The 27,247-nt window shown below is 38.5% G+C and overlaps 1 protein-coding gene across 1 annotated transcript; it reads right to left on the minus strand.

Moving 5' to 3' along the window:
* Positions 1–388: 388 nt before the first annotated feature.
* Positions 389–24,816, minus strand: LOC124564926 (gastrula zinc finger protein XlCGF57.1-like; the record flags this gene model as incomplete). Its single annotated transcript, XM_047131017.1, has 4 exons — positions 24,682–24,816; positions 24,207–24,514; positions 22,985–24,011; positions 389–974 (listed from the first exon to the last, which is right to left on the minus strand). Coding segments are annotated over exons 2-4 (1,908 nt in total), but the record flags the coding sequence as incomplete, so codon positions are not given.
* Between the last annotated feature and the right edge of the window lie 2,431 nt (positions 24,817–27,247).

Below are 27,247 nucleotides of genomic sequence, written 5' to 3' on the forward strand. Positions count from 1 at the left end.
ACATGCATGATTCACGAAACTGCTGCCTTATAAAAGAAGAGCGATAAAAACAGCTAATAAGCTGTCTATTACAGACAAAATGGCAGTGGACCGGCAAGTGACTAACATGTACGAACTGCTCAACACTAACTGTAGTAGGTATGAAACCCTACATCTACAAAATCTAAAAAAATCAGCCTTACTTCCAGCAGTGTTATTCTCCAGGAGCTGGCATGAGGCTCTCAAAAGGTTTTACCTCCCGAGGAGGTCCTTGGGCATCAGGTTGTGCAGGCACAAGAACTTCATATGATTTGTTTGCAACTGCAGCAGCTGCTGCTGCGGCGGCTGCAGCAGCAGCTGCCGCTGCTGCTGCTGATGTGGAAGGCTGGGTTTGGGTTTGCTGCTGCTGATGTTGCTGCTGCTGGTGCTGCTGCTGCTGGTGTTGATGCTGCTGTTGCTGTTGTTGATGCTGTTGCTGCTGATGTTGTTGTTGTTGCTGCTGCTGATGTTGCTGCTGCTGCTGTTGTTGCTGTTGTTGCCTTTGCTGCTGCTGTTGTTGCTGTTGCTGTGGATCCATATGCTGACGGGAGTGTAGAGCTAGATGATTTTTTTGATAGAATGCTTTGCCACATTTCTCACATATATGCCGCTTAATGTCACAGGATCCACCACTATGGCGACGATTATGTTGTGCTAGGCCATGCTTTTGAGTGAAGCACTTACCACAGTCAGGGCAAACGTGAGGTTTAGGCTTTGGATAGCCATGACCAGCCACAGCTGGTGGTGTATGTGTGTGAGGAACAGGTGAAGCTCTGCTGACAGGAGGATGTGGAGGTGGTGGAGGGGGGAGAGGTTGTGGACATAGGAAATGAGCTGGCTGCTGCTGCAGAGCTGATGCCAAGCCGCAGAGATCTGCCACCACATTACGGTCTCCTGCGTGCAGTCGGTAGTGGAGTGCGAGGCCCTCCCGGCTCGAGAAGCAGTTCCCACATTCTCTGCAGATATCAGGCCAAAGAACTTCAGTAATTATAAATCTCAAAATTATTTGAAACATTTAAGTTTATTCATTTATAATAAAGGGAAATGAAATGTAAATGAATAAACATTTTAAACACTAATATAACAAAGGGTAAGGACTTATCAAGCTGAACTTTGCTATAATAGAGAAAAAGTCTGGAAGCGTTATGTGATTGTCATATTATTTTTTTTAACTCTCACAATTACCAAGTATAGAAGTTTAACTTTAATATCACTTTCAGTTTGTAAGCTAGATTTATCAGGGGTCAGACACCCTAACAACGTGGCAAAACCACATATTAGAAAAAACCGGCAAGTTGCCTAGCAGAGGCACACATCTGAAAACATGCCCAATGCAGAATTTGTTTAAATGGCACTTGCAACTGCACTATGAACTTTTATTTCTCACACTGGACATGTTGGGCAACAAAATCCATTTTCAACCCTGTCCTAGAGAAATGAAAACGCAATACCAGCACAAGCAAGATAAAAGAAAGTAAACAGGTACAAATAACAGCACCAGTGCCAAAAACATTATATAAAATAAAACAACGGAAAATCCAAGATGGAATTATGACAATATCATGAGACAGATAGTTGCTTCTCACTATATAGTGGAGATGTTGAGTCGCAGATAGCCACAACAAAATCACTTGTCAAACAAAGCTTTCAGCCAAACACGCCTTCATCACAATAGACAAAACACACACACACACACACACACACACACACACAAATGCAACTCACAAACATATGACCACAGTCTCTGACTGCCAAGGCCAGGCTCTGAGACTGGCAGCCATGGTGTGTGTGTGTGTGTGTGTGTGTGTGTGTGTGTGTGTGTGTGGTCCTCATACCTTTACTTTATAACATTGTTTTCTGCCACACGTTTTATTTGTAATTGTGTAATCCTATTATCAAGCTTATTTTCACATTGTGTTTTAATTTACCTTTGATGGAACAACTGGTGAAAAATTATGTTGGTCTGAAATATGCACACGAAATAAATGTTTAAGTGCAGCCATAGTTGTTTAGCAGTGGTGTCACTTAAACTATTTCTATTCACTACAAGGGATGCATGCTAAAGTAAATAATGGAAACTATAAGAAAACCAAGGATTGTGAAACAAGGGTGCAAAACATAGTACTGCTTGTATACATTACTGGCGATTAACATTTGAGCACCAGGAAGGATAGAAAACAACAAAATTTTACTAGCAGAAAGCATATGTTATTTAATTTTTAGGCAATTTGGTGCCATCAGCATGTGAAATTTAATACTTGGTGCTGCCACCTCTGGTACCGACAATGTCTCTTAACTCAGCTGGGCATCAAGTTGAACTGAGTTTGGTTGACAGATACAGGTACAGTTATTCCACATTGCTTTGACTCTATGCCAAAGTTAATAAATCCTCGTGGCAGGTGATAGGTGGTGCTGCTCCTGTGTGTAGTTTGTCACTGGGTCCAGCACTGGTAGCACAATCCCTCTGCTTCCACATAAGGGAAAGCCCCATCAATGGTCACCGTGCTGACAGTCTGTGGAGCTCCAATTGTTGTACTACCTCAGTGGATACTTGTGTTTCAGCAAACAAGTCCATTTCCTGATTTAAAGGATATGACGTTGCTGTACTTTCTTAAACTGCTGAGCAAACAATAAATCTGTCATGTCAGGTGCTAATCACATGGGGATACTGACATCTTGCATGGAAATCATTATTGCCCTCGGGACTCATTGATTCCATGTTCACGTGACAGTCGTGGTTCCGGTCAATGAAGAAGCATATCACAGTCCCAATAGCACATAATCCTGCTGTTGTGATGATAAGACCTTTTACCTTCTTATGTGAGGCACAGCACAATCTTATCACAAACAAACAACATACAAATGTGATGCCTGAATAAGAAAATCCTTATATACAAATTTTAGATGACCTTAGTCCTATCTACTTCGTGCAGCTGTGATGAAATCCTTATCTGAAAATGCTTTTCAGAGACTGCTACTAGTCACAGCTTTTTGTTGACTTACTTAAAACATCAACCAAAACAGCCTTGCTGTGCTGGTACTGCAAACGGCTGAAAGCAAGGGGAAACTACAGCCGTAATTTTTCCCGAGGGCATGCAGCTTTACTGTATGGATAAATGATGATGGCGACCTCTTGGGTAAAATATTCCGGAGGTAAAATAGTCCCCCATTCAGATCTCCGGGCGGGGACTACTCAAGAGGACGTCATTATCAGGAGAAAGAAAACTAGCATTCTACGGATCGGAGTGTGGAATGTCAGATCTCTTAATCAGGTAGGTAGGTTAGAAAATTTAAAAAGAGAAATGGATAGGTTAAAGTCAGATATAGCAGGAATTAGTGACGTTCAGTGGAAGGAGGAACAAGACTCTCGGTCAGGTGAATACAGGATTATAAATACAAAATCAAATAGGGATAATGCAGGAGTAGGTTTAATAATGAATAGAAAAATAGGAGTGCAGGTAAGCTACTACAAACAGCATAGTGAACACATTATTGTGGCCAAGATAGACATGAAGCCTACGCCTATTACAGTAGTACAAGTTTATATGCAAACTAGCTCTGCAGATGAAATGATGAAATGTATGACGAGATAAAAGATATTATTCAGGTAGTGAAGGGAGACAAAAATTTAATAGTCATAGGTGACTGGAATTCGAGAGTAGGAAAAGGGAGAGAAGGAAACATAGTAGGTGAATATGGATTGGGGGTAAGAAATGAAAGGGGAAGCCACCTGGTAGAATTTTGCACAGAGCACAACATAATCATAGCTAACACTTGGTTTAAGAATCATAAAAGAAGACTGTATACATGTAAGAAGCCTGGAGATAGGTTTCAGATAGATTATATAATGGTAAGACAGAGATTTAGGAACCAGGTTTTAAATTGTAAGACATTTCCAGGGGCAGATGTAGACTCTAGCCACAATCTATTGGTTATGACCTGTAGATTAAAACTGAAGAAACTGCAAAAAGGTGGGAATTTAAGGAGATGGGACCTGGATAAACTGAAAGAACCAGAGGTTGTACAGAGTTTCAGGGAGAGCATAAGGGAACAATTGACAGGAATGGGGGAAAGAAATACAGTAGAAGAAGAATTGGTAGCTTTGAGGGATGAAGTAGTGAAGGCAGCAGAGGATCAAGTAGGTAAAAAGATGAGGGCTAGTAGAAATCCTTGGATAACAAGAAATTTTGAATTTAATTGATGAAAGGATAAAATATAAAAATGCAGTAAATGAAGCAGGCAAAAAGGAATACAAACGTCTCAAAAATGAGATCGACAGGAAGTGCAAAATGGCTAAGCAGGGATGGCTAGAGGACAAATGTAAGGATGTAGAGGCTTATCTCACTAGGGGTAAGATAGATACTGTCTACAGGAAAATTAAAGAGACCTTTGGAGAAGAGAGAACCACTTGTATGAATATCAAGAGCTCAGATGAAAACCCAGTTCTAAGCAAAGAAGGGAATGCAGAAGGTGGAAGGGGTATATAGAGGGTCTATACAAGGGTGATGTACTTAAGGACAATATTATGGAAATGGAAGAGGATGTAGATGAAGATGAAATGGGAGATAAAATACTGCGTGAAGAGTTTGACAGAGCACTGAAAGACCTGAGTCAAAACATGGCCCCGGGAGTAGACAACATTCCTTTAGAACTACTGACGGCCTTGGGAGAGCCAGTCCTGACACAACTCTACCATCTGGTGAGTAAGATGTATGAGACAGGCGTAATACCATCAACTTCAAGAAGAATATAATAATTCCAATCTCAAAGAAAGCAGGTGTTGACAGATGTGAAAATTACCGAACTATCAGTTTAATAAGTCACAGCTGCAAAATACTAACAAGAATTTTTTACAGACGAATGGAAAAAGTGGTAGAAGCCGACCTCGAGGAAGATGAGTTTGGATTCCGTAGAAATATTGGAACACGAGAGGCAATACTGACGTTACAACTTATCTTAGAAGAAAGATTAAGGAAAGGCAAACCTACGTTTCTAGCATTTGTAGACTTAGAGAAAGCTTTTGACAATGTTGACTGGAATACTCTCTTTCAAATTCTAAAGGTGGCAGGGATCAAATACAGGGAGCGAAAGGCTATTTACAATTTTTACAGAAACCAGTTGAGGGGCATGAAAGGGAAGCAGTGGTTGGGAAAGGAGTGAGACAGTGTTGTAGCCTCTCCCTGATGTTATTCATTCTGTATATTGAGCAAGCAGTAAAGGAAACAAAAGAAAATTTTGGAGTAGGTATTAAAATCCATGGAGAAGAAATAAAAACTTTGAAGTTCGCTGATGACATTGTAATTCTGTCAGAGACAGCAAAGGACATGTAAGAGTAGTTGAACGGAATGGACAGTGTCTTGAAAGGAGGATATAAGATGAACTTCAACAAAAGAAAAACGAGGATAATGGAATGTAGTCGAATTAAGTCGGATGATGCTGAGGGAATTAACTTAGGAAATGAGACACTTAAAGTGGTAAAGGAGTTTTGCTATTTGGGGAGCAAAATAACTGATGATGGGCGAAGTAGAGAGGATATAAAATGTAGACTGGCAATGGCAAGGAAAGCGTTTCTGAAGAAGAGAAATTTGTTAACATCAAGTATTGATTTAAGTGTCAGGAAGTCTTTTCTGAAAGTATTTGTATGGAGTGTAGCCATGTATGGAAGTGAAACATGGACGATAAATAGTTCGGACAAGAAGAGAATAGAAGCTTTCGAAATGTGGTGCTACAGACGAATGCTGAAGATTAGATGGGTAGATCACATAGCTAATGAGGAGGTATTGAACAGAATTGGGGAGAAGAGGAGTTTGTGGCACAACTTGACAAGAAGAAGGGACCGGTTGGTAGGACATGTTCTGAGGCATCAAGGGATGACAAATTTAGCATTGGAGGGTAAAAATCATAGAGGGAGACCAAGAGATGAATACACTAAACAGATTCAGAAGGATGTAGGTTGCAGTAGTTAGTGGGAGATGAAGAAGCTTGCACAGGATAGGGTTGTGTGGAGAGCTGCATCAAACCAGTCTCAGGATTGAAGACCACAACAATAACAACTTAAAGTATTTAATATAGTAACACATTTTGAAGTCCAACCCTAATCTTCAGATTGCAGTGGTAATATGAAAAACATTTAACAAAAGTACACATAAATACTGAACTTGTTCTTTACAGTCTTGGCATGTGCTGCGGTCATCCTCAGAGAAAGCGAAGAAAAAACTAATATATGACGGTAGTATCTGTTCCCGAAAGAACAGTTACCGTAAATGACCATGCAGCTTTGCTAGAAATGAAATGATAATTAAATGGACACCCTAGCTGCAAACAGGCATTGATGTACTTCATCAATTCCTGTTAGCAGCTAGGGTGTCCATTTAATTATCATTTCAAAAACTAATATGATCATTTGTTGGTTTGCTGTCCACATAATCCTTTTTTCTAAATAATCACTCACTTTGTTTATATAAAATAGTTGTCTTGTGGTGCATTAAGCTGTATAAATTGTTATATATTAATAACTTTCATAAACAGTGGTTAACAAGATCCAAGAAGCCACAGCAATAACTGAACACACCACAACAAGACAGCCATTTCATACAAACAAAGTGAGTGATCATTTAAATGGAAAAAAAAAGAAGAAGATTATGTGAACAGCAGACCAATAAATAATCATATTAGGTTTTCCTATTCTTTCTCTGCAGGATGCCTGCAGCACATGCCAACAACTTGAATATCGATATGTAATTTTGTTTAACTTTTTTGTATTGACACTGCAGCCTGAAGATGAGGTTTGTACCTTGAAATATGCTGCTAGTTCCTACAATACAAAAGTAAGTCAACAAAAATTACTGACTGACAGTGGTCTCTGGTAAATCTTTCAAAATTTTTGAAAGAGTTATGGTTAATTAATAGTCAACATGGCTTTAAACTGAAATTCTAATCATTTGCATATCCACACACATAGGACACATCATGCAAATTTGATGTTTGTTGTGCACCACCTTCATGGTGAGCAACTGTAATATCTAACAGTGTATACATCACTTTGCTAGTAAATAACTTGTCTTTGTTCTTAATTCATTAGCTCTATTTTATCTCAGATTCCAAGGAATGACTGTGTATGAGGTACAGCCTCCTCCTGTCTACAAAGTTAGCATAACTAATTCACAAAACTTTCATGGAGGTACCACAATGGAGTGAAAGAGCAAAAACTACTGATATATGATAAATTCTGTTGACTATTTTTCCCAGTCTGCCCCTTCAACACCGTGTTGTGAAAGATCCATGATTTTATAACAATATGAATTATGGTGGACTACTACTCACCACATAGAGGAGGTGATGAGCAGTGTGCTGGCACATTTAAAAGAAGACTGTTGGATAGCCTGTTGGACAACGTCCTTCATCAGATGAAGAGACACAATACACATTTTCATATACATCTGACACACACACACATGGTTACCTGTCATCTTCAGGGTGCTGAGGTCCCATTCAACAACTGGAAGTGACAATGGCCATCTGTGTGTGTGTTATGCATACACGAAAATGTGTGTGTGTGTGTGTGTGTGTGTGTGTGTGTGTGTGTGTGTGTGTGTGTGTGTTTGTTTCTTCAGCTGATGAACGGCTAAATCTGTTAGCTTATACAACAACCTACTTTTAAATGTGCTTGTATGCTGCTGAAAGCGTTTTGAATGTGGTGAGCAGCATACGATTCATATGTAGTGATATATTCTGCACAAATCATGATGAGATGTGTACAAGCTGATATTTTGCAGAATGTGTATAAACAAAAAAGCCCAAGTGGTGTGCCTAATAATGCAGTCATCCGGGGGAACATTTCAAGAGTTGCAGTATAGAATGTGACCATTAAACACATGAAATTACTTTATTTTTAACATAGAGTTATTTATATCAGTCAGTTCAAATAATACCATGTTTCATGTCTATTTTTTTCACTTCATTATTTTTTGTTTCTTAACATTCAGTCATATCCACATGAACCTTCTCCAGCAGTGTGGAGAAATGCAACACAAAAAGTAAATGTAAAGAATATTTCCAGAAGTAAACTGAATACTGTGGGTAAAAGGAAGTCATACAAACAATGTTCACGTCTTCATGATAAAGGGCAGTCGTTTTTACAGACATAATTTTTCCATCACTTTGTCTCAACTTTTGTGAGGCAGTCTCACTTTTTAGTGATTTTGAATGAAGGTGGGTTGAATTTTGGAATTTTTTTCACACTGTTTGTAAACTCTTTACAGAATTCATATGCCAAGTTATTTCGAGTTTCTGATAGATCAGTTTCATCAGTTGTTGAAAGAAAGGAATTTCAACACTGTCCATAGGACACAGTTACAAAATTCATAGTTGTGCCCATATTAACTGAATTTTTGTTGAAAGTAACACATCATCACAGAGTCTGCAAAGACCTGACAGGGCACATCTTTATATATCTATGCAGACTGATGATGACCCAAGGAATATTTCCCAAAACTCTCAAAAATACAGTAGAAATAAATTTATCAAATAGGAGATAATTAGGTTAAGTTCAAATCATTCCAGTTTTTATGACTTTTCAGTGTGCCTGTTTTTTCTACTATGATCTTGTCAAAATACTCAAGAGTAGATGACAAAACTTTACTTTGTAATCTATATTATAGTATCAATGGCATCTCATTTTCAGGGCCTGAGTTTCCTCACCATAATGGAATACAGAAAAGCACATTAACACAGGCTATGACAAAAGAGCAGGGTAAACTTAGGGTACAGTCAAATAAAATATCGCATCTCACCTGGTTTCCTACCTGGTCTGCTACTGCTTTTGACCCATATAAACATCTTCCAGAGTCATTAAAACACATTTCAGATGCTATGATGTTTTTTAAAAACAAATGTGCAGTAGCAGTATACTAGTTACAAGCCCAAAACTCAATCATATCACACACAGTATAACTATAGTTTAACCCGCTTATGACTGAGTTGTATGCTCTTATAACTGTTTACAGCACTTTCTATCTTAGTCTTAGACAAATACATATTATGTAATACCAAACAAATAACAATGACTCACAGATCTTGGAATAAGCATGACTGGGTACTTACTAGGAACCTTCAAGTGCAAAATTAGTTGGCCCCCTTACAGACTAAAAAATCGACACATTGATCAACTGATAAAAAAACTCAAGCTTATCCAACTTCACAGAAAATGTCCCTCACTTTGTTGGATATAAGATAAAAATTTTAGTCCATTAGAAAATTGTAGTACCGTGTGGTTATAATTAAAGTGCAGCCTCTCACAGAGGTCCATTGTGGGCTGTAATGATCATACGGCAGTAAAACTCAGTAGATGTTCTAATGCATTAATGTGGAACTGATAAATGATAGAAAAAAATGAGTTCCAATTTTGGCCACTAGGTGCAAATCTGGCACTCTGAATGTAAGGAGGACATATAGAAATGTCTCCATATGTAATAGATTAGGAACGGGACATGGGCAGAAAAGGTCAAACAATTGAAAAGGCATAATCTAGATTTATTATCAACCACCACTTATACAATTTGTTCAATATGAGCAGCGGGGATGTTGCCAAGAAGCTGTACAGTGTCAGATTTTCACCAGTTGGCCAAAACTGGATCAAAGTTTTTTTCCCAGCATAAATCAGTTCTGTATTAACACATTGGCAAATATACCAGGTTTCGTTGCCATACGATAATTACAACCCACACTGGACCTGCAATTTAATTATAACCACCTGGTATCTTTCATACCACTTACAATGAATTTCTTTCAGGAGATTCTTCTAAGACTTTGAAGTTTTTATACATGCCTGTTAATAACTTATTCTGTAACATTATATGTGGCCTTTAATGAAAGCATCTCAAATGCACTGTGAGAAAGACACTACTTGATGAAAAGTATCTGTACAGTTATTAAAGGATGTCAACATGGGGTGTGACCATCATTTGCCTTTATGACAGCTTGAAATCTACTGTGGATATGTTCAATGAAGTATGTGGAGGAATGCCTGTGGAGGAATGACATACTATTCTTCCTCAACAGTCAAAATACAGATGTTGGATGCTGGTGCCTGAAGCAAAGTCGACTGTTTTAACTCAGCTCAAAGGTGATCCATTGGGTTCAGGATGAGACTGTGGGCAGGTCAATCAATGTCAGGAATGTTATTGTCCACAAGCCACTGCCACAGATACTTTATGGTCTATTGTCATACTGATACAAACAATCACTGCCTTGGAAATTTTTCTCTGTTGTATGCAGTACACTATGCTATAAATTGTGTTCATATCCTTCCACATTCAGTATTTTGTTAAGACGAATAAGGAGACTGCACCTTAACCACAAAAAACACCTTCACACCTAACACAATCACCTTTGTACTTCCCTGTTGATACTACAAATGACGGCAGGTAACATTCTCCAGGAATTCATTAAATCCAATCCCACCCTCATCAGGTTGTCACTGGGTATATAGTGATTCATCATTCCAAATCACTTGTTTTCAGTCACCCACTGTCCAGTGGTGTCACTCTTTACACCACCTACAGCATCACTTAGGATCCTACCCACAGTCACTGTGGTAGTTGGTCATCTGGCAGAACTTTGGAACTCAAGAATGGTTCGTTCTGCTGATTTCATGTGATTTTTTACAACTACCCTCTACAATGCTTTTTGGTTCCTGTCTGTCAGTACATGAGGTCTGCCTAGTCTTGGTTTAGCCGTGGTTGCTCCTTCACATTTCCATGTCACAATCGCATTGCCAACAGTTGTCTTGTGGGGCTTTAGTAGGGTTGAAATGTTCCTGATAGATTTGTTACTCGGATGACATTCAATGGTTAGTCTGTGTTTGCTGTCTCTGAGCTGTCCTGACTGACCCATTCTGCTGTATCTGCTCCTCTACTGACAACATAACACTCCCATCTCCCTTTATATACCACTCCCACCTCCCTTTATACTGGTATGTTCACCTTTCGTGACATCTGGTGGCCAATTCTGCATTATATAAGGGTATCCAGATACTTTTGATCAGATAGTGTATGACCAAAATATGACATATAAAAAATAATTTCCATTTGGTCTGCTGTTGCTGTTGTGGTCTTCTGTCCAAAGACTGGTTTGATGCAGTTCTCCATGCTACTCTATCCTGCACAAGCTTCTTCATCTCTGAGTAACTACTGCAACCTACATCATCCTGAATCTGTTTAGTGTATTCATCTCTTGCTCTCCCTCCATGATTTTTATCCTCCACACTTCCCTCCAATACTAAACTGGTGATTCCTTGATGCCTCAGAATGTGTCCTACCAACTAATCCCTTCTTCTAGTCAAGCTGTGCCACAAATTCCTCTTCTCCTCAACTCTATCCAGTACCTCTTCATTAGTTACATGCTCTACCCATCTAATCTTCAGTATTCTTCTGTAGCATCACATTTGAAAGCTTCTATTCTCTTCTTGTCTACACTGTTTATCATCCATGTTTCACTTCCATACATGGCTACATTCCAAACAAATACTTTCAGAAAAGACTTCCTGACATTTAAATCTAAACTTGATGCTAACAAATTTCCCTTCTTCAGAAATGGTTTCCTTGCCATTGCCAGTCTACATTTTATATCCTCCCTACTTCAACCATCATCAGTTATTTTGCTACCCAAATAGTAAAACTCATCTACTACTTTAAGCGTCTCATTTCCTAATCAAATTCCCTCAGCATCAGCTGATTTAATTCAATTGCATTCCATTATCCTCATTTTGCTTCTGTTGATGTTCATCTTATATACTCCTTTCAAGACACTGTCCATTTCATTCAACTATTCTTCTGAGCCCTTTGCTGTCATCGGCAAACCTCAAGGTTTTTATTTCTTCCCCCTTGATTTTTTTTCCTAAGGCATTTTTTTTCTTTTGTTTCCTTTACTACTTGCTCAAAGATTGAATAACATCGGGGATAGGCTACAGGCCTGTCTAACTTCCTTCTCAATCACTGCTTCCTTTTCAGGGCCCTCTACTCTTATAACCGCCATCTAATTTCTGTACAAATGCGGAGCTAGTTGGCATATAAATTTGTACTACTGTAGTAGGCATAGGCTTCATGTGTATCTTGGCTATACTATGCATTTCGTAGTAGCTTATAAGCATTCCTCTTTTTGTATTTATTATTAAAGCTACTCCTGCGTTACCCATATTTTGTTTTGCAATAATAAACCTGTATTCACTTGACCAGAAGTCCTGTTCCTCATGCCACTGAACTTCACTCATTACCACTATATCTAACTTCAACCTGTCCATTTCCCTTTTTAAATTTTCTAACCTACCTCCCCAATTAAGGGATCTGAATATTCCATGCTCTGGTCCACATTACGCCAATTTTGTTTCTCCTGATAGTGCCGTTGTCCTGAGTAGTTCCTGCATGGAGATACAAATGGGGGATTATTTTAACTCTGGAATATTTTACCCGATATGAAGCCTTCATCATTTAAGCATACAGTGATGCTGCATGCTCTTGCGAAGATTGTAGCTGTAGTTTCCCTTTGTTTTCATCCATTCGCAGTACCAGCATAGCGATGATGTTTTGGTTGATGTTACAAGGTCAGTTGAATCAGTCATCCAGACAGTTGACCCTGCAATTACTGAAAAGGCTGCTGCCACCCTTCAGGAACCACACATCTGTCTGGACTCTCAACAGATACCCCTCCATTGTGGTTGAACCTATGGTACAGCTATCTCATCACTGATGTATGCAAGCCTCCCCACTAATGGCAAGGTCCATGGTTCAATTTGTCTGTGTGCTTCTGAATACACCAAATGCAACCACAACCTTGGTATCATTTTACTTTATTTAATCAGATAATCAGTTTCATCATTATACCCTTCAACAGATCTACAAGAAGAAAATAAAAATAAGGGTATTCCAGAAATTGTGAAACATGAGCATGAACCTTTTACGGATACACTGAAACACGTAACCTTCCTATCTTACAAGGCAGTTACACATAGGCACGAACCAATAACAATATACAATAGACTCAGTTAACAACCACACATCCTATGAACGTATACATACAATATCAGTTAATGATTAAGTGTCTTCTGGGTCAAATGTTTTATAAAGAACTACGCTTATTTTTTCAACTGTATGTAATAGGTTTTTCCTTGTATTTCACAAATTCGGTAATACCTTTATTTTTATTTTCCTCTTACAAATGTGATGGTGACCATAAAGCCAAACCTGGTTATCTGCTTAAATAAAATGGGACCAGGACTAGGAGTTCTACTATTTATTTAGATATAAATGTCACCAGTCTCCTCTAAACGTCAAAGGGATCTCATTTCATACATGCGTCTCTGTTTACTTGGGATAAGACATTCTGTATTGTGAAGCTAACATTTTCAAAAGTTGCCCACAGTTGCTAAGGTAGTTTGCTATGAAGCTCCAAAATTGCAGTAACAAATTAAGAGCTTATCTCAGGGATCGCTTATTCAAATTATATGATTTCTGTATTTGGCAAAACCTCATTAACACTGTAAAGAACAGTGTAAACTGTAACTAAGTATCTACTTCATGACATTAAACTGCATTCAAAAGGGACAGGGCTCAAATCTCCATTAAAATATAGTTTTCCTGTGGTTTCTAAGAATAACTTAAGGTATGTGTGTTCAATAAGATTAAATAACAAGGAAACACAGATCGATACAACAATACACCACATGGTATGTTTATTGTCCTCTGCAAACAGTCTCCGCAATCACATGACAATCTTTCCAAAATGTCTACCACTTGCAGTAGACAGATGGAACAAATGAACAGTGTAATTTGCCACCACATCTCGTACTGTCTCAATGGAAATAGAGTCAGATGTCACACAGATAGACGATTCAAGCTCATTCTGTGTGATGGGATAATTCTGGTGCCATACAAAAAGAAGTCATTAGGAGTGAAGGCTGAGAGAACATGGAGGCCAACCATCTTTGTGCTGGTAAGTTTGGGATAATTCAGCTCCAATGATTATTCCCCAGGTATAAATCAAGAAACAGGATTCAGTATGGTGTGGGTTGGCCCCATCTTGAATGAGGCACTTGATGCCTGGTCAAACGTCCAACGCTTGCTGTGTGATAGAAAATTGTTCCAAATACAATGTAACTTTCACTAGTTAGCAATTCTTGCACAGAAAGAAGCACTAATGTCACTGTTGCATACAGCAGCCGTATGGTAACTTTGGGAGACTGCAATGATTTTGGTTCCAACAAATCCGGATTTTTAGAACCCCAAAAACCTTCAGTTTTATTTATTCATGAATCCACTAATGTGGAAATGTGTGTCACCTGTGAACAAGATTCAGCCAACATCAAAGCCTTCATTATCAATCGTTATGAGAATCTGCCCCCCCCCCCCCCCCCCATGAACCATGGACCTTGCCGTTGGTGGGGAGGCTTGCGTCCCTCAGCGATACAGATAGCCGTACTGTAGGTACAACCGCAACGGAGGGGTATCTGTTGAGAGGCCAGACAAACGTGTGGTTCCTGAAGAGGGGCAGTAGCCTTTTCAGTAGTTGCAGGGGCAACAGTCTGGATGATTGACTGATCTGGCCTTGTAACAATAACCAAAACGGCTTTGCTGTGCTGGTACCGCGAACAGCTGAAAGCAAGGGGAAACTACGGCCGTAATTTTTCCCGAGGGCATGCAGCTTTACTGTATGATTAAATGATGATGGTGTCCTCCTGGGTAAAATATTCCGGAGGTAAAATATTCCCCCATTCAGATCTCCGGGCGGGAACTACTCAAGAGGATGTCGTTATCAGGAGAAAGAAAATTGGTGTTCTACGGATCGGAGCGTGGAATGTCAGATCCCTTAATCGGGCAGGTAGGTTAGAAAATATAAAAAGGGAAATGGATAGGTTAAAGTTAGATATAGTGGGAATTAGTGAAGTTCGGTGGCAGGAGGAACAAGACTTCTGGTCAGGTGACTACAGGGGTATAAACACAAAATCAAATAGGGGTAATGCAGGAGTAGGTTTAATAATGAATAGGAAAATAAGAGTGCGGGTAAGCTACTACAAACAGCACAGTGAACGCATTGTTGTGGCCAAGAAAGATATGAAGCCCACACCTACTACAGTAGTACAAGTTGATATGCAAACTAGCTCTGCAGATGACGAAGAAATTGAAGAAATGTATGATGAAATAAAAGAAATTATTCAGATAATGAAGGGAGACAAAAATTTAATAGTCATGGGTCACTGGAATTCGAGTGTAGGAAAAGGGAGAGAAGGAAACATAGTAGGTGAATATGGATTAGGGCTAAGAAATGAAAGAGGAAGCCACCTGGTAGAATTTTGCACAGAGCACAACATAATCATAGCTAACACTTGGTTTAAGAATCATGAAAGAAGGTTGTATACATGGAAGAACCCTGGAGATACTAAAAGGTATCAGATAGATTATATAATGGTAAGACAGAGATTTAGGAACCAGGTTTTAAATTGTAAGACATTTCCTGAAGAAACTGCAAAAAGGTGGGAATTTAAGGAGATGGGACCTGGATAAACTGAAAGAACCAGAGGTTGTACAGAGTTTCAGGGAGAGCATAAGGGAACAATTGACCAGAATGGGAGGAAGAAATACAGTAGCAGAAGAATGGGTAGCTTTGAGGGATGAAGTAGTGAAGGCAGCAGAGGATCACGTAGGTAAAAAGACGAGGGCTAGTAGAAATCCTTGGGTAACAGAACAAATATTGAATTTAATTGATGAAAGGAGAAAATATAAAAATGCAGTAAATGAAGCAGGCAAAAAGGAATAACAATCAGTTTGATAAGCCACAGCTGCAAAATACCAACACAAATTCCTTACAGACGAATGGAAAAACTAGTAGAAGCCGACCTCGGGGAAGATCAGTTTGGATTCTGTAGAAACACTGGAACACGTGACAATACTGACCTTACGACTTATCTTAGAAGAAAGATTAAGGAAAGGCAAACCTATGTTTCTAGCATTTGTAGACTTAGAGAAAGATTTTGACAATGTTGACTGGAATACTCTCTTTCAAATTCTAAAGGTGACAGGGGTAAAATACAGGGAACGAAAGGCTATTTACAATTTGTACAGAAACCAGATGGCAGTTATAAGAGTCAAGGGACATGAAAGGGAAGCAGTGATTGGGAAGGGAGTAAGACAGGGTTGTAGCCTCTCCCCGATGTTATTCAATCTGTATATTGAGCAAGCAGCAAAGGAAACAAAAGAATAATTTGGAGTAGGTATTAAAATCCATGGAGAAGAAATAAAAACTTTGAGGTTCGCCGGTGACATTGTAATTCTGTCAGAGACAGCAAAGGACTTGGAAGAGCAGTTGAATGGAATGGACAGTGTCTTGAAAGGAGGATATAAGATGAACTTCAACAAAAGAAAAACGAGGATAATGGAATGTAGTCGAATTAAGTCGGGTGATGCTGAGGGAATTACATTAGGAAATGAGACACTTAAAGTAGTAAAGGAGTTTTGCTATTTGGGGAGCAAAATAACTGATGATGGTCGAAGTAGAGAGGATATAAAATGTAGACTGGCAATGGCAGGGAAAGCGTTTCTGAAGAAGAGAAATTTGTTAACATCGAGTATAGATTTAAGTGTCAGGAAGTCGTTTCTGAAAGTATTTGTATGGAGTGTAGCCATGTATGGAAGTGAAACATGGACGATAAATAGTTTGGACAAGAAGAGAATAGAAACTTTCGAAATGTGGTGCTACAGAAGAATGCTGAAGATTAGATGGGTAGATCACATAACTAATGAGGAAGTATTGAATAGGATTGGGGAGAAGAGAAGTTTGTGGCACAACTTGACCAGAAGAAGGGATCGGTTGGTAGGACATGTTCTGAGGCATCAAGGGATCACCAATTTAGTATTGGAGGGCAGCGTGGAGGGTAAAAATCGTAGAGGGAGACCAAGAGATGAATACACTAAGCAGATTCAGAAGGATGTAGGTTGAAGTAGGTACTGGGAGATGAAGAAGCTTGCACAGGATAGAGTAGCATGGAGAGCTGCATCAAACCAGTCTCAGGACTGAAGACCACAACGACAACAACAACAACATGAGAATCTGGTTCACAAAGTCAAGCCTTTGACACACAGCTGGTACAGGTATGATCTGGTGACTGAATGGAACATGCGTAGACATCTCTCAGTATTGTAAGAAATAATGATAAGAGAATTGTCAGTTTAAGTAGAAATCGTTTTAGCAATATGTGAAGTTACTGATTTTGGAAATTATTTTTATTACATACTTAGGCTGAGTAAATATTTTATTTCCTTGAGCTCCCTGGTCCCAGAAGATACTTCCACAAACCAAAAGAGAATGGAATTAAGCAAAATAAGCTAATACCCTAGTGTTTAGGCCTACACAATGAGTGATATTTCTACAGACCAAAAGGGAGTGGAAATACACAAAATAAGCTAATATTCTAGTCTTTAGGTCAACATAATGAGAGATATTTCTAAGCGCTTAGCAGGTCATAATCATTTTCTTGATTACTTTTTTATAGGTTTTGATTCAAGTTTTGTTCACTATCTAGCTAAAACCCAGGGCACCCACACACAGTATTTCACTTAATGTATGATCATTAATGCCTATTTCTGGAACTGGCAGGTAAATTCAGTTTGTTTTAAATTGCATAATATGAGTATTTGTGTAATTAATTCTATAACTGTTCCTGTAAACCATTTGCAGTGATGTTTAGGTACCATTTCGGCTTTATCTGGTCCTTCATTAGCAATCATTACAGTTTCTCAACAGTTCTTTAAAGTCACTGGAATGTCACTCTTATAGGTAAGGAACAAGAGTGGCCTGAATATCTGACTACATACTTATCATTCCCCCATTCTGAGTTTAGCTTCAGTATTGCTGCGCTATTTGTTAACTGACACTTTCCTTCCCGTTATGAATATAAGACCCTATGCATGCAAGAGGGATACATTAAAGCCACAAAATTTTCGTTTCCTACAAAATCAAATGCCTTGGCAAGTCACATGAGGTACCATGAGAATAGTTCTTGTTGTTTAGCTCTTCCAGTAATTCATTTATAGTTTCATGTATCAATAGTGGGCAATGAAAGCCTCGTAACTCTATCTGTTTGTGAGAACTTGTAATTCCAGTAACCAGTAACTCTATAATTAGCGATCTGTATGTGCGTGGGTTTCTCTCTTATGTCAATAACTAGGCTTCTACTATACAATTACACACATAGCAACTTTCTGTATCACTTTATATTATTTTTAAGAAACCATTTTTGCTTCACCTGTAAAATTTAACAAATGGAATTATGAGGTTTTCATTGCCTACCACTAATGTGGATGTGTCTAAGAATTCTTTGCGACATATTAAGAGGCAAGCAGCTGGTTACGCTGTACAAAACGAGTCAGTATTCCACTGTAGGACATGTATTCCAAAAGTTTGGAGCAGGCTGCTTGGGGAGAAATGGGTCTGTAGTAAGAGATGGTTTGTCTGCCCCTTTTTATAGACGGAAGTCACTATTAGCAAGCTATGAGAGGCATACCATAAGTAAAATAACACTTCTTTTCTTAAATCAGGTTGGTTTTATTCAGGTTTCAAATACACCATATTAACCCCCACTGTTTTGGCTACAAAACCCTATTTTTCAACATACTCCATTCAATGCGGCAACCTCACGCTACCTTACTGGGTGGGTCTGTATGCCCACATTGTACCACTCTACTGGTCGATGTTGGAGCCAATGCCTTGCTGCACCATTAACCTCCCTGTCATCCATGTACTGTTTCCCCTGGATTGCATCCTTCATTGGGCCAAACATATGGAAGTCAAAAGGTGTGAGAACTTCTGTTAGGCTGTGATGAACCTAGTGAGCTCACACCTTTGAGTACCCCAACTGGTGGACAAGTGTGTCAGCACTACCAAAAGAGATGTCCAGTTGTTCATCAAGGAGTTTGTTTGTGATCTGTAGCCCACCTCAAATGAGTGTGTCTAGGGTTTGCAACACTGCAGGTGTCACACCTGTGTGTAGCCAGCTGACATGTGGGAGATCAGACAAGTTTGTTTGACCTTGATGCAAAGATGACAGATGCCTTGCCCAATGACTCACTATACGTTTGTTAACTGCCGCGTCTCCACAGACATTCTCCTAGCACTTAGATGCTCCGGTTTTCTGCCAAAAGAAACAAAGTGGCACGTCTCTGGTTGGAATCCATCTCCATTACAGACACAGTTTTGAAGGCTATGTATAGCAGTGCGAACTATGAGAACAACATGAAGCTATAGGGCCTGAAGCAAGCGTATTCCGTGATGTCGCACCAAGAATTCTGCATTTTTGCAACCAAAACTGGCCAAGAAAAATAATTTGTTGCATTACTTATTACATATACTCTATCAGAAGACATCACTTCAGTCAAGAACTGATGCAAAAGATAGCTCAGTCAAGGTCTTATCAAATCAGTGAAGCATTTTATATCTGAAATAAAATAACTGTGGCACTGATTGCACTGGTGGGGTGCAGAGTTGCCACTGGACAGCCACTTTAGACAAGGCTCTGCATGTAGCTATAAGACAGGCAACACAGTGAGTACATGGCACTCAAAAGAGAACTAAGATTGGGCAGCATCCTGCTCCTACCACCAAGCTTATTTTAATTGAAATATAATACTATGCTAAAAATATTATTACTACCAGAGGAATTAGCATTTTCAATTTACCTTTTTTTATTTTATAGTGCTAGAAGTCAACCTAGATCTTTTATATTCTTTTGATACCTTTAGTAATAAATTTATCTCAGACAAACTGGAAACATTAGGAAATAAGCAAAAAGTGTAGTTTAAATTACATATACAAAACAGAATACCGTGTTTGGAACTCACATTTTCTCATAAGGTCAAATTCATATCAGATGTGAAGGAAAAGAAAATAGGGGTACGACAACGGATCATACTAGATTCCATGGTATTCCTCATTTACATAAATGGCATACAAAACTTTTCTCCATTTTATTAATGAATTCCCATTTCATTGTACATGTATTTCTAACTGTGTGCATTTCTGATTGGTAGGATTGACACAATCTTCGTGTTCATGAGTGGAGAATTGTAACAATGAACAGTATAATATTACTGATTAAGTTCTTGAAGTGCATATACTCACACTTCAGTGCAAAGTCACTTAATACAAACCCTTATTAAAAAAAAGTTTTATGAAGGCTACTTACATGACCTTGCCTCTACAAATGAAAGTGGGCATCGAAGATTTGAGGCCAATCTGGAGATTTTCAAACTTACTGTGACTATCATATTTGCAACACATGGAACTGCTGTAGGACCCCCATGAAAAATGAGTAGGAAAAGAATTGAAATTCGAAAATATGTGAGCTACATTGGAATCCTCCTCCATAATTCACTGCCAACATAAACCACAAGCCCAGTAGAGGAAGGGAAATTACAGCAGAATTATAAACATTTCTATTTGATAATCATTTTTACAATTTAAACAAATATTTTGGCTCATAGCTGCACTCACTATTTGGGTGTGTTTTCACACAGACAGTATGCGTTTACAAATGAAAGCTTTTGCTCATTTTTTTTTGCTCAGTGTGTATAGTTTCTCTCTTTCCTTTCAGGTACAGGAATTCAGTGATGGGCTAAAGCACATTTGCAGAATTGGCAGCTTTTGCATTGTGTGCAGATAATGGCAATTCATGGACATTGGTCCAACTAGATATTAAAATAGTATAAAGTAGCCAACGACAATCACTGATTCTCACGATTTCTTTCAGCAGAAGATACAAATTGATTACATTTGTTTTTGATACGGAGAATGCCAGAACAACTTTTATTGATCTATTTATTACGAATTTCAAGCTTGTGTAATGATTTTCATATTACTTTGGTGACTGGAAAAACCAAGATGTGCTAATAGACTAACCTGTAACGTAGTCTGACACCTTGGTTATTCATGAGTTGACGAAGCCAATGAATGTGAAAGCAAAAACCTGGTTGTGGTGACTTACCAATCTGTAGCTTACCCCAAAGTCTAGATTAGGATGGAATATGTGAATTTGAGTGTAAGCTGGCGAAGACAACAAATCTCAACATGAAAATAAGCTTTCCATAATGAACTAATATTTAGCATAACCTAAAACATACATTCGTCACTTCAGCAATGTACTTCAATGTCTTCTTTCTGATATTGCCAAAAAATTCAATGATGTGATTAAATTTTAACCTTATACAACTAAATACCAGCAATTCATTTACATACCATAGAAAATTACACTCGAGAATTTCATTGGCTACCTACATCTCACTCACAGTGGTCCATAAATGCACTTTTACTTGATGATGTGAGTCTCACAGAGGAATAATAGTGAAGTTTTAAGAATAAAAGGTTTAGGTTTTCGATCATCTGCCTGTATCAGTTCAAGCAAATGCGGTGATGCTTCTGCTCGAAAAGTCCCATTTTTATCCAATCCGAGCTTAACTTCTTTCCCGGCATGAACTTCTTTCCTGGCATATGTATGTGTAAATATTTCTGTAATGTAACTGTCTTTGTCATAAAACTTTTGTGCAGAATTATTATAAGATAAATAAATAAATGAAACTAAACAAATAATGTAAAATTTTTATTTACTTTATTCTTCGAGTGTTTTACGCATAATAGGCTACGCATGTTTTGCTGTTTCTATTGGACAGGAGGATTTCCCAATACTCATTGTGAGTTAGTTTTAAGACTTTCTTACTCCTTGCCTGTAGAATTAGGTAAAGATTTCTCTTGTTGGTGTAACATACCTAAATCTTATGTTAGCCATCCCTCAACACTGCTTGTTTAATTTTATCCATATTTGTTACAATGAAAACCCAGGACTCAAATTGCTCAAGGAATGTGTTTAACAAAGAATTAAATTGTTCATTAATGCACTCAAGTAATGTGTTTAACAAAGAATTAAATTGTTCATTAACCCTGTTTATGTATTATACATCTTTTCCCTTATGTTTTTCCCATTGGTTTACTTCAAACAGTGACCAAGACATCAGTACACTTCTGTTATACTCATTTTGTTCTGTTTTGATGTGAATGTAAGTTATTGGCATGTCTTACTGTTAACATCTTATCACCATGAATCAATAAGCTAGTTACTATCACTTTTAATTACACTCTGTAAGGCAAAATATACATACTGGTACCTTCCCAGTAAAAATTGTTTAATGGACGACCTTATATTTTCCATAGTTTATGTACACTATATGTACATAATACACATTAAAATACTTAAAAGACTTGTTCTTTATCTAATATTGATCTTCTGAACTTATCTTGAAGTTTTAGTTTTTGTAACAAAGTGCATAAAATGTGGCAAAGTATGTTGAAACTGATGCGAACATATACAACAAGTTATGGTACAGGCCAATCTGTTCCCCTGATCTTTATTTCATTTTCACATTCATAGGCTTTGGCACCTCATAACCAAACAAACAGCTGCCTATCAATCCTAGACCACAGGTTATGCTGTTCTCAATATCTATAACCAAGATTTTAGGTAGGGGGCAGAGGCACACTAGCCAGCTTTCCCTTCTTCTAAGTTGATCCACACTGCCACTAAAACATACTTTTAACATGTGAAGTAGACATTTTAAGATATGAAGTCATTTTAAAGGAATTCAAAAGCCTTAAAACGAATGGTGCTTTCAGTTTCTCTCCGTTCCCTTTTCCCTGTAAAAAGGAAACTATGTTGACAAAAATTAATTTTTGGTAAATAGCTGGGGAATAAATTTTATGCTGTTGCGTTGTGTGTCACACAGGAAGAGAATGACATAAAAAAAAAAAAAAAACACGAGTCCAGTAAACTCTGTGCTGCATTACTAAGACTGAATTCTGTTTCACATTTCTTAAGACTTAGCAAATTTAGATGAATATAATATTTTAGTATTCAATTTTGTATGGTGATACTTACCTGCACACAAATGGTTTGTCTCCCGTGTGTATTTTGGAATGCTCAACAAGCTCTGGTTTACGTGAAAATGCCTCCCCACAATGCTGGCAAACAAAGGGTCTGTCATCTCCAGTATGCAACCTTGTGTGTGCTAGAAGTGTTCTTTTCTGCAAGAATTCCTTCCCACAGACTTCACAAGAGTGAGGAACTCTCCCATGAAGCCGTCCATGATTCACCAATTCAAACTTGCGTGTGAATGTACTGCCACAGTCTGGACACACATAAGGATGCAAACCACCATGGAACCGGGAATGAATCACAAGATGATCCTTCTGAGAAAATGATTCACCACATTCATCACAAACAAACGGCCGTTCTCCAGAATGAAACTTTGAGTGTGTTACAAGATGTCTTTTCTGTGGAAATGTTCTTCCACATTCCTGGCATATGAATGGCCGGTCCCTGCTGTGCACACGAGCATGTGTAACTAGATGGTGCTTTAATGTAAATGACTTTTTACATTCCAAACATTTATATGGACGTTCACTGCTGTGTAGTAGTAGATGTGTGCTGAGACAGTGTTTATGGGCAAAACTTTTTCCACATTCAGGGCATACATGTGGGCGTTCACCAGTGTGAACCCTAGCATGTGTGACAAGGTGATGCTTGAGAAGAAATGATTTACCACATTCTGGACATGAGAACGGTCGTTCTTTATCCAACCTATATCTATGGCCACCACTTAAGTTATGGCCAGTAGTTATGGTTAATTTGCCGTTGCTGTTGTTTGATGACTGTGTGTCATCAGTTGCTTCTCCCTCCAATGGTCTGCCTTTTATATGTGTAACACCGGTGGTATTGGTGTTACCTGCACTGACTGGTTGTTGTCCTATGTTAGCAGTATCTGGACCTAGTAAGTTGGAAGTAACTGATGCTTTCTTCAGAAGGAATTCACCACACTCTTGGGCTGTTAGCTGAAGAGGACCACATGGTGTCATGAAGTGCTTGGCCCCAACATGCTTGTCAGCACCAAACATCAGGCTATTACCTGCACGAAATAAAGAATTTGTGCTGTCACAATTACACCCTTTTTCACACGCTATATTAAATATATCGTGTTTCTTTGCATTTAAATGTGACTGGTGTGTGCTGTTTTGTTGGAGGCACTCATTCATTAAAAACATAGTTGTGGACATAAAACTATTATTCATATTTCTGTTAGAGGTACTAGGTGCTCTATTACCATGTCTATTTAATGCATTATCCGCAAGTTCATTCGATTCATTAGTCGTTTGTACTTTGGTGGATACACCATTGGTAGCTGTAGCAATTCCATTCACACTGCACTGATTTGTAATGCCCCAGGAGTTGAAGGACACAGCGTTAAGTGCTGCTGCTGAATACATTGGACTGCCTGGAGCATTCTGCGACGAATCGCGAAATATTGTATCTTCCAGCTTGATTCTTTCCACTAAATGTTCAGGAACAATTTTCAAAGAATCAAAGTGCATAGGTGATGGGTGGGTTGCCCATCCCATAGGTATGTGGTGCCTGTAATGGAGCAAAGCGCAAGACTTTATTAGCGAAATCTAAAATTTTAATCCCGGATGCAAAATCTCGCTGATCAATAATAGAACTAAAAAGTTTCGGCTGGGATGTTTACGCGAATACAGATTACACTTCAGAGATATCTTTCACCTGGAGCTTCAGACACTTACCATTAATTTGACATAATCCGCGAATATTTATAAACTGCTAGTAACAACGCACAACAGAAAAAGGTAATTGACATTTAAACAAGAGAATTTGAAAGAAACTAACAAATTTCTGTCAGACTGCCATTTTAACCAAACACACGCACACATTGCCAACATAACGGAGTACAGTATAAAATGTCCCTAACTTAATCTATGACAGACGCTTGCGTTCGTAATATGCTTCGACGTTGCAATAGGTTTAGTTTGACGAAAAAAGCAAGTTAAAATCATCGAGCAGCCTAATGACTGTGTAAGTCACAAAGAAAAAGTGCTGTGACAGAGGCCAAGTTAGCTAAAGTAAGCTCTACTAAAAGAGCCTGCAGCTTGTCTTTTCGCGGCGTATATTGTAGGTTTCGATCTGTTTTCAGACGATTAAGCGAATTTGTGATAAACATAGCCAACAAGTAGAAGATGTTAAATTTTGTATTCCGTGACTTCCGATCAAATATACTTTTCTTCGTTCAGTCCTCTACTCCTCTCCCTATCTATCCCGTGATCACGTCTTATAATTACGCAAATCCCTGCAGAGTTTAGGGATGAGACGTAGCTATCACGAAATACTGACATGAAAAGCAGAAAATGAATTAGTCAGTCCGGAGTTCAGCTAATTGCTATTGTTACTCCTTTAACGGCAATGTTAGCTACTGCATAGCGTCTTCACAGAAACAATAAAAGGCCAGTCCTTTTGTCTTACAGAACTTAACACTGTCTGAAGTTTCAGAAGTTTACTTCTGTTTATTGAGGCAGATTACGTCGAAATGATTGAATTGTCCATCCACAGAAAAAACCAAGAATCTAAAGTTTGCAGGCAATGAGATAGCAAGTTTTATTTTACATACACTCATAATCATATAGGCTATCTCAGATTTTAGGAATTTTGACGCAACATTAAGTGTACGGTATCTACTTTTTCATGAGATGTGTTGTTGATAAATTAGTATACCCATAGAAACGTTATTCATTCGTATTTGTTTCCTTTTAGGTCTCAGTTAAGGGGAAAAAAAGTTCAGAGTTCTGGAATTCATTTAGCAATGTATTAAGGACCAGAAGCAGTTATAATAAACTTTGCCCAGGCAATAACTAATAACGTTTAGTACTGTTGTTATACTTATGTCTAATCAATGGTGTTCTCTTTAAGCTGCTTGCACATAAAGTTTATTTAGAAATGAATTTTTGATATTCACGTATAGTGTACCATGTAGTGATAAAATTAAGATCAGTGGAAAGACAAATGTCATTAAGAATATAACTTTCTTTACACAATCCAGATATGAAGATGAAATATAGGAAGTATGCACCCAATTTCCTTTGAAATTCAAAAGATTCCCAAGTTTGTATTACATGCCTGCTATCAACTTTAAACAGAAACTCACTCCAGTATAGAGAAACCAAACAATCTGATGCAGCTAAAACAGTGGAGATATATTGGATATGTGTTTGTTTTGATGGCCTCTATAAATAAATGAATGCTCATTTTGGCTTGGTTCCTTTAACAATGCTTGTGTTGACTTCTATTTCTACAACCCACCAACTGAGGTGTTGTTCTGTGTCAGTTTCACTTAATTCCTATTTGTTTCTTAGATTATGTTAATGCAATGTTTGTACATATGATGTGCGATTTGTATTGATAATGAAGTAATGGTGTATGAAATAACTGAACACTGAAATTTTAGTAACCATGAGATATGATTTTATACAGTACATTTATGAACTATATCAATCTATTCAAAGAAGTTTCAGGCTTGCTGCCAGTCATCAACTGGGCACCTGCCAGCTGTCTTATACACATGCATAAATACTGCACAAGTCACAGTACAGTGTTTGACAGATGGCACCCTTTACTGTGATTAGTCCTTTCCTTCCCTGTTCCACTCAAAAATAGAATTAGAGAAAAACATCTGCCTATATGCCTTTATATGAGCCCTAATTTCTAGTATCATATCTTCATGGCCTTTAAGTAAAACGTATGTTAGCAGCAGTAGAATCTTCTGCAATCAGCCTCAAATGCCCGGTCCTCTAAATTTTCTCAGTAGTCCAGAATGAGATTTTCACTCTGCAGCAGAGTGTGCACTGATATGAAACCTCCTGCCAGATTAAAACTGTGTGCCGGACCGAGACTTGAACTCGGGACCTTTGCCTTTCGCGGTCAAGTGCTCTACCAACTGAGCTACCCGTGCACGACTCACGCCCCGTCCTCACAGCTTTACTTCTGCCAGTACCTCGTCTCCTACCTTCCAAACTTTACAGAAGCTCTCCTGCGAACCTTGCAGAACTAGCACTCCTGAAAGAAAGGATATTGCTGAGACATGGCTTAGCCACAGCCTGGGGGATGTTTCCAGAATGAGATTTTCAGTTTGGAAGGTAGGAGATGAGGTACTGGCAGAAGTAAAGCTGTGAGGACGGGGCGTGAGTCGTGCATGGGTAGCTCAGTTGGTAGAGCACTTGCCCGCGAAAGGCAAAGGTCCCAAGTTTGAGTCTCAGTCCGGCACACAGTTTTAATCTGTCAGGAAGTTTCTCAGTAGTGTTC

Source organism: Schistocerca americana, chromosome 1, assembly GCF_021461395.2.
Source record: "Schistocerca americana isolate TAMUIC-IGC-003095 chromosome 1, iqSchAmer2.1, whole genome shotgun sequence".
Taxonomy (NCBI): Eukaryota; Metazoa; Arthropoda; class Insecta; order Orthoptera; family Acrididae; genus Schistocerca; species Schistocerca americana.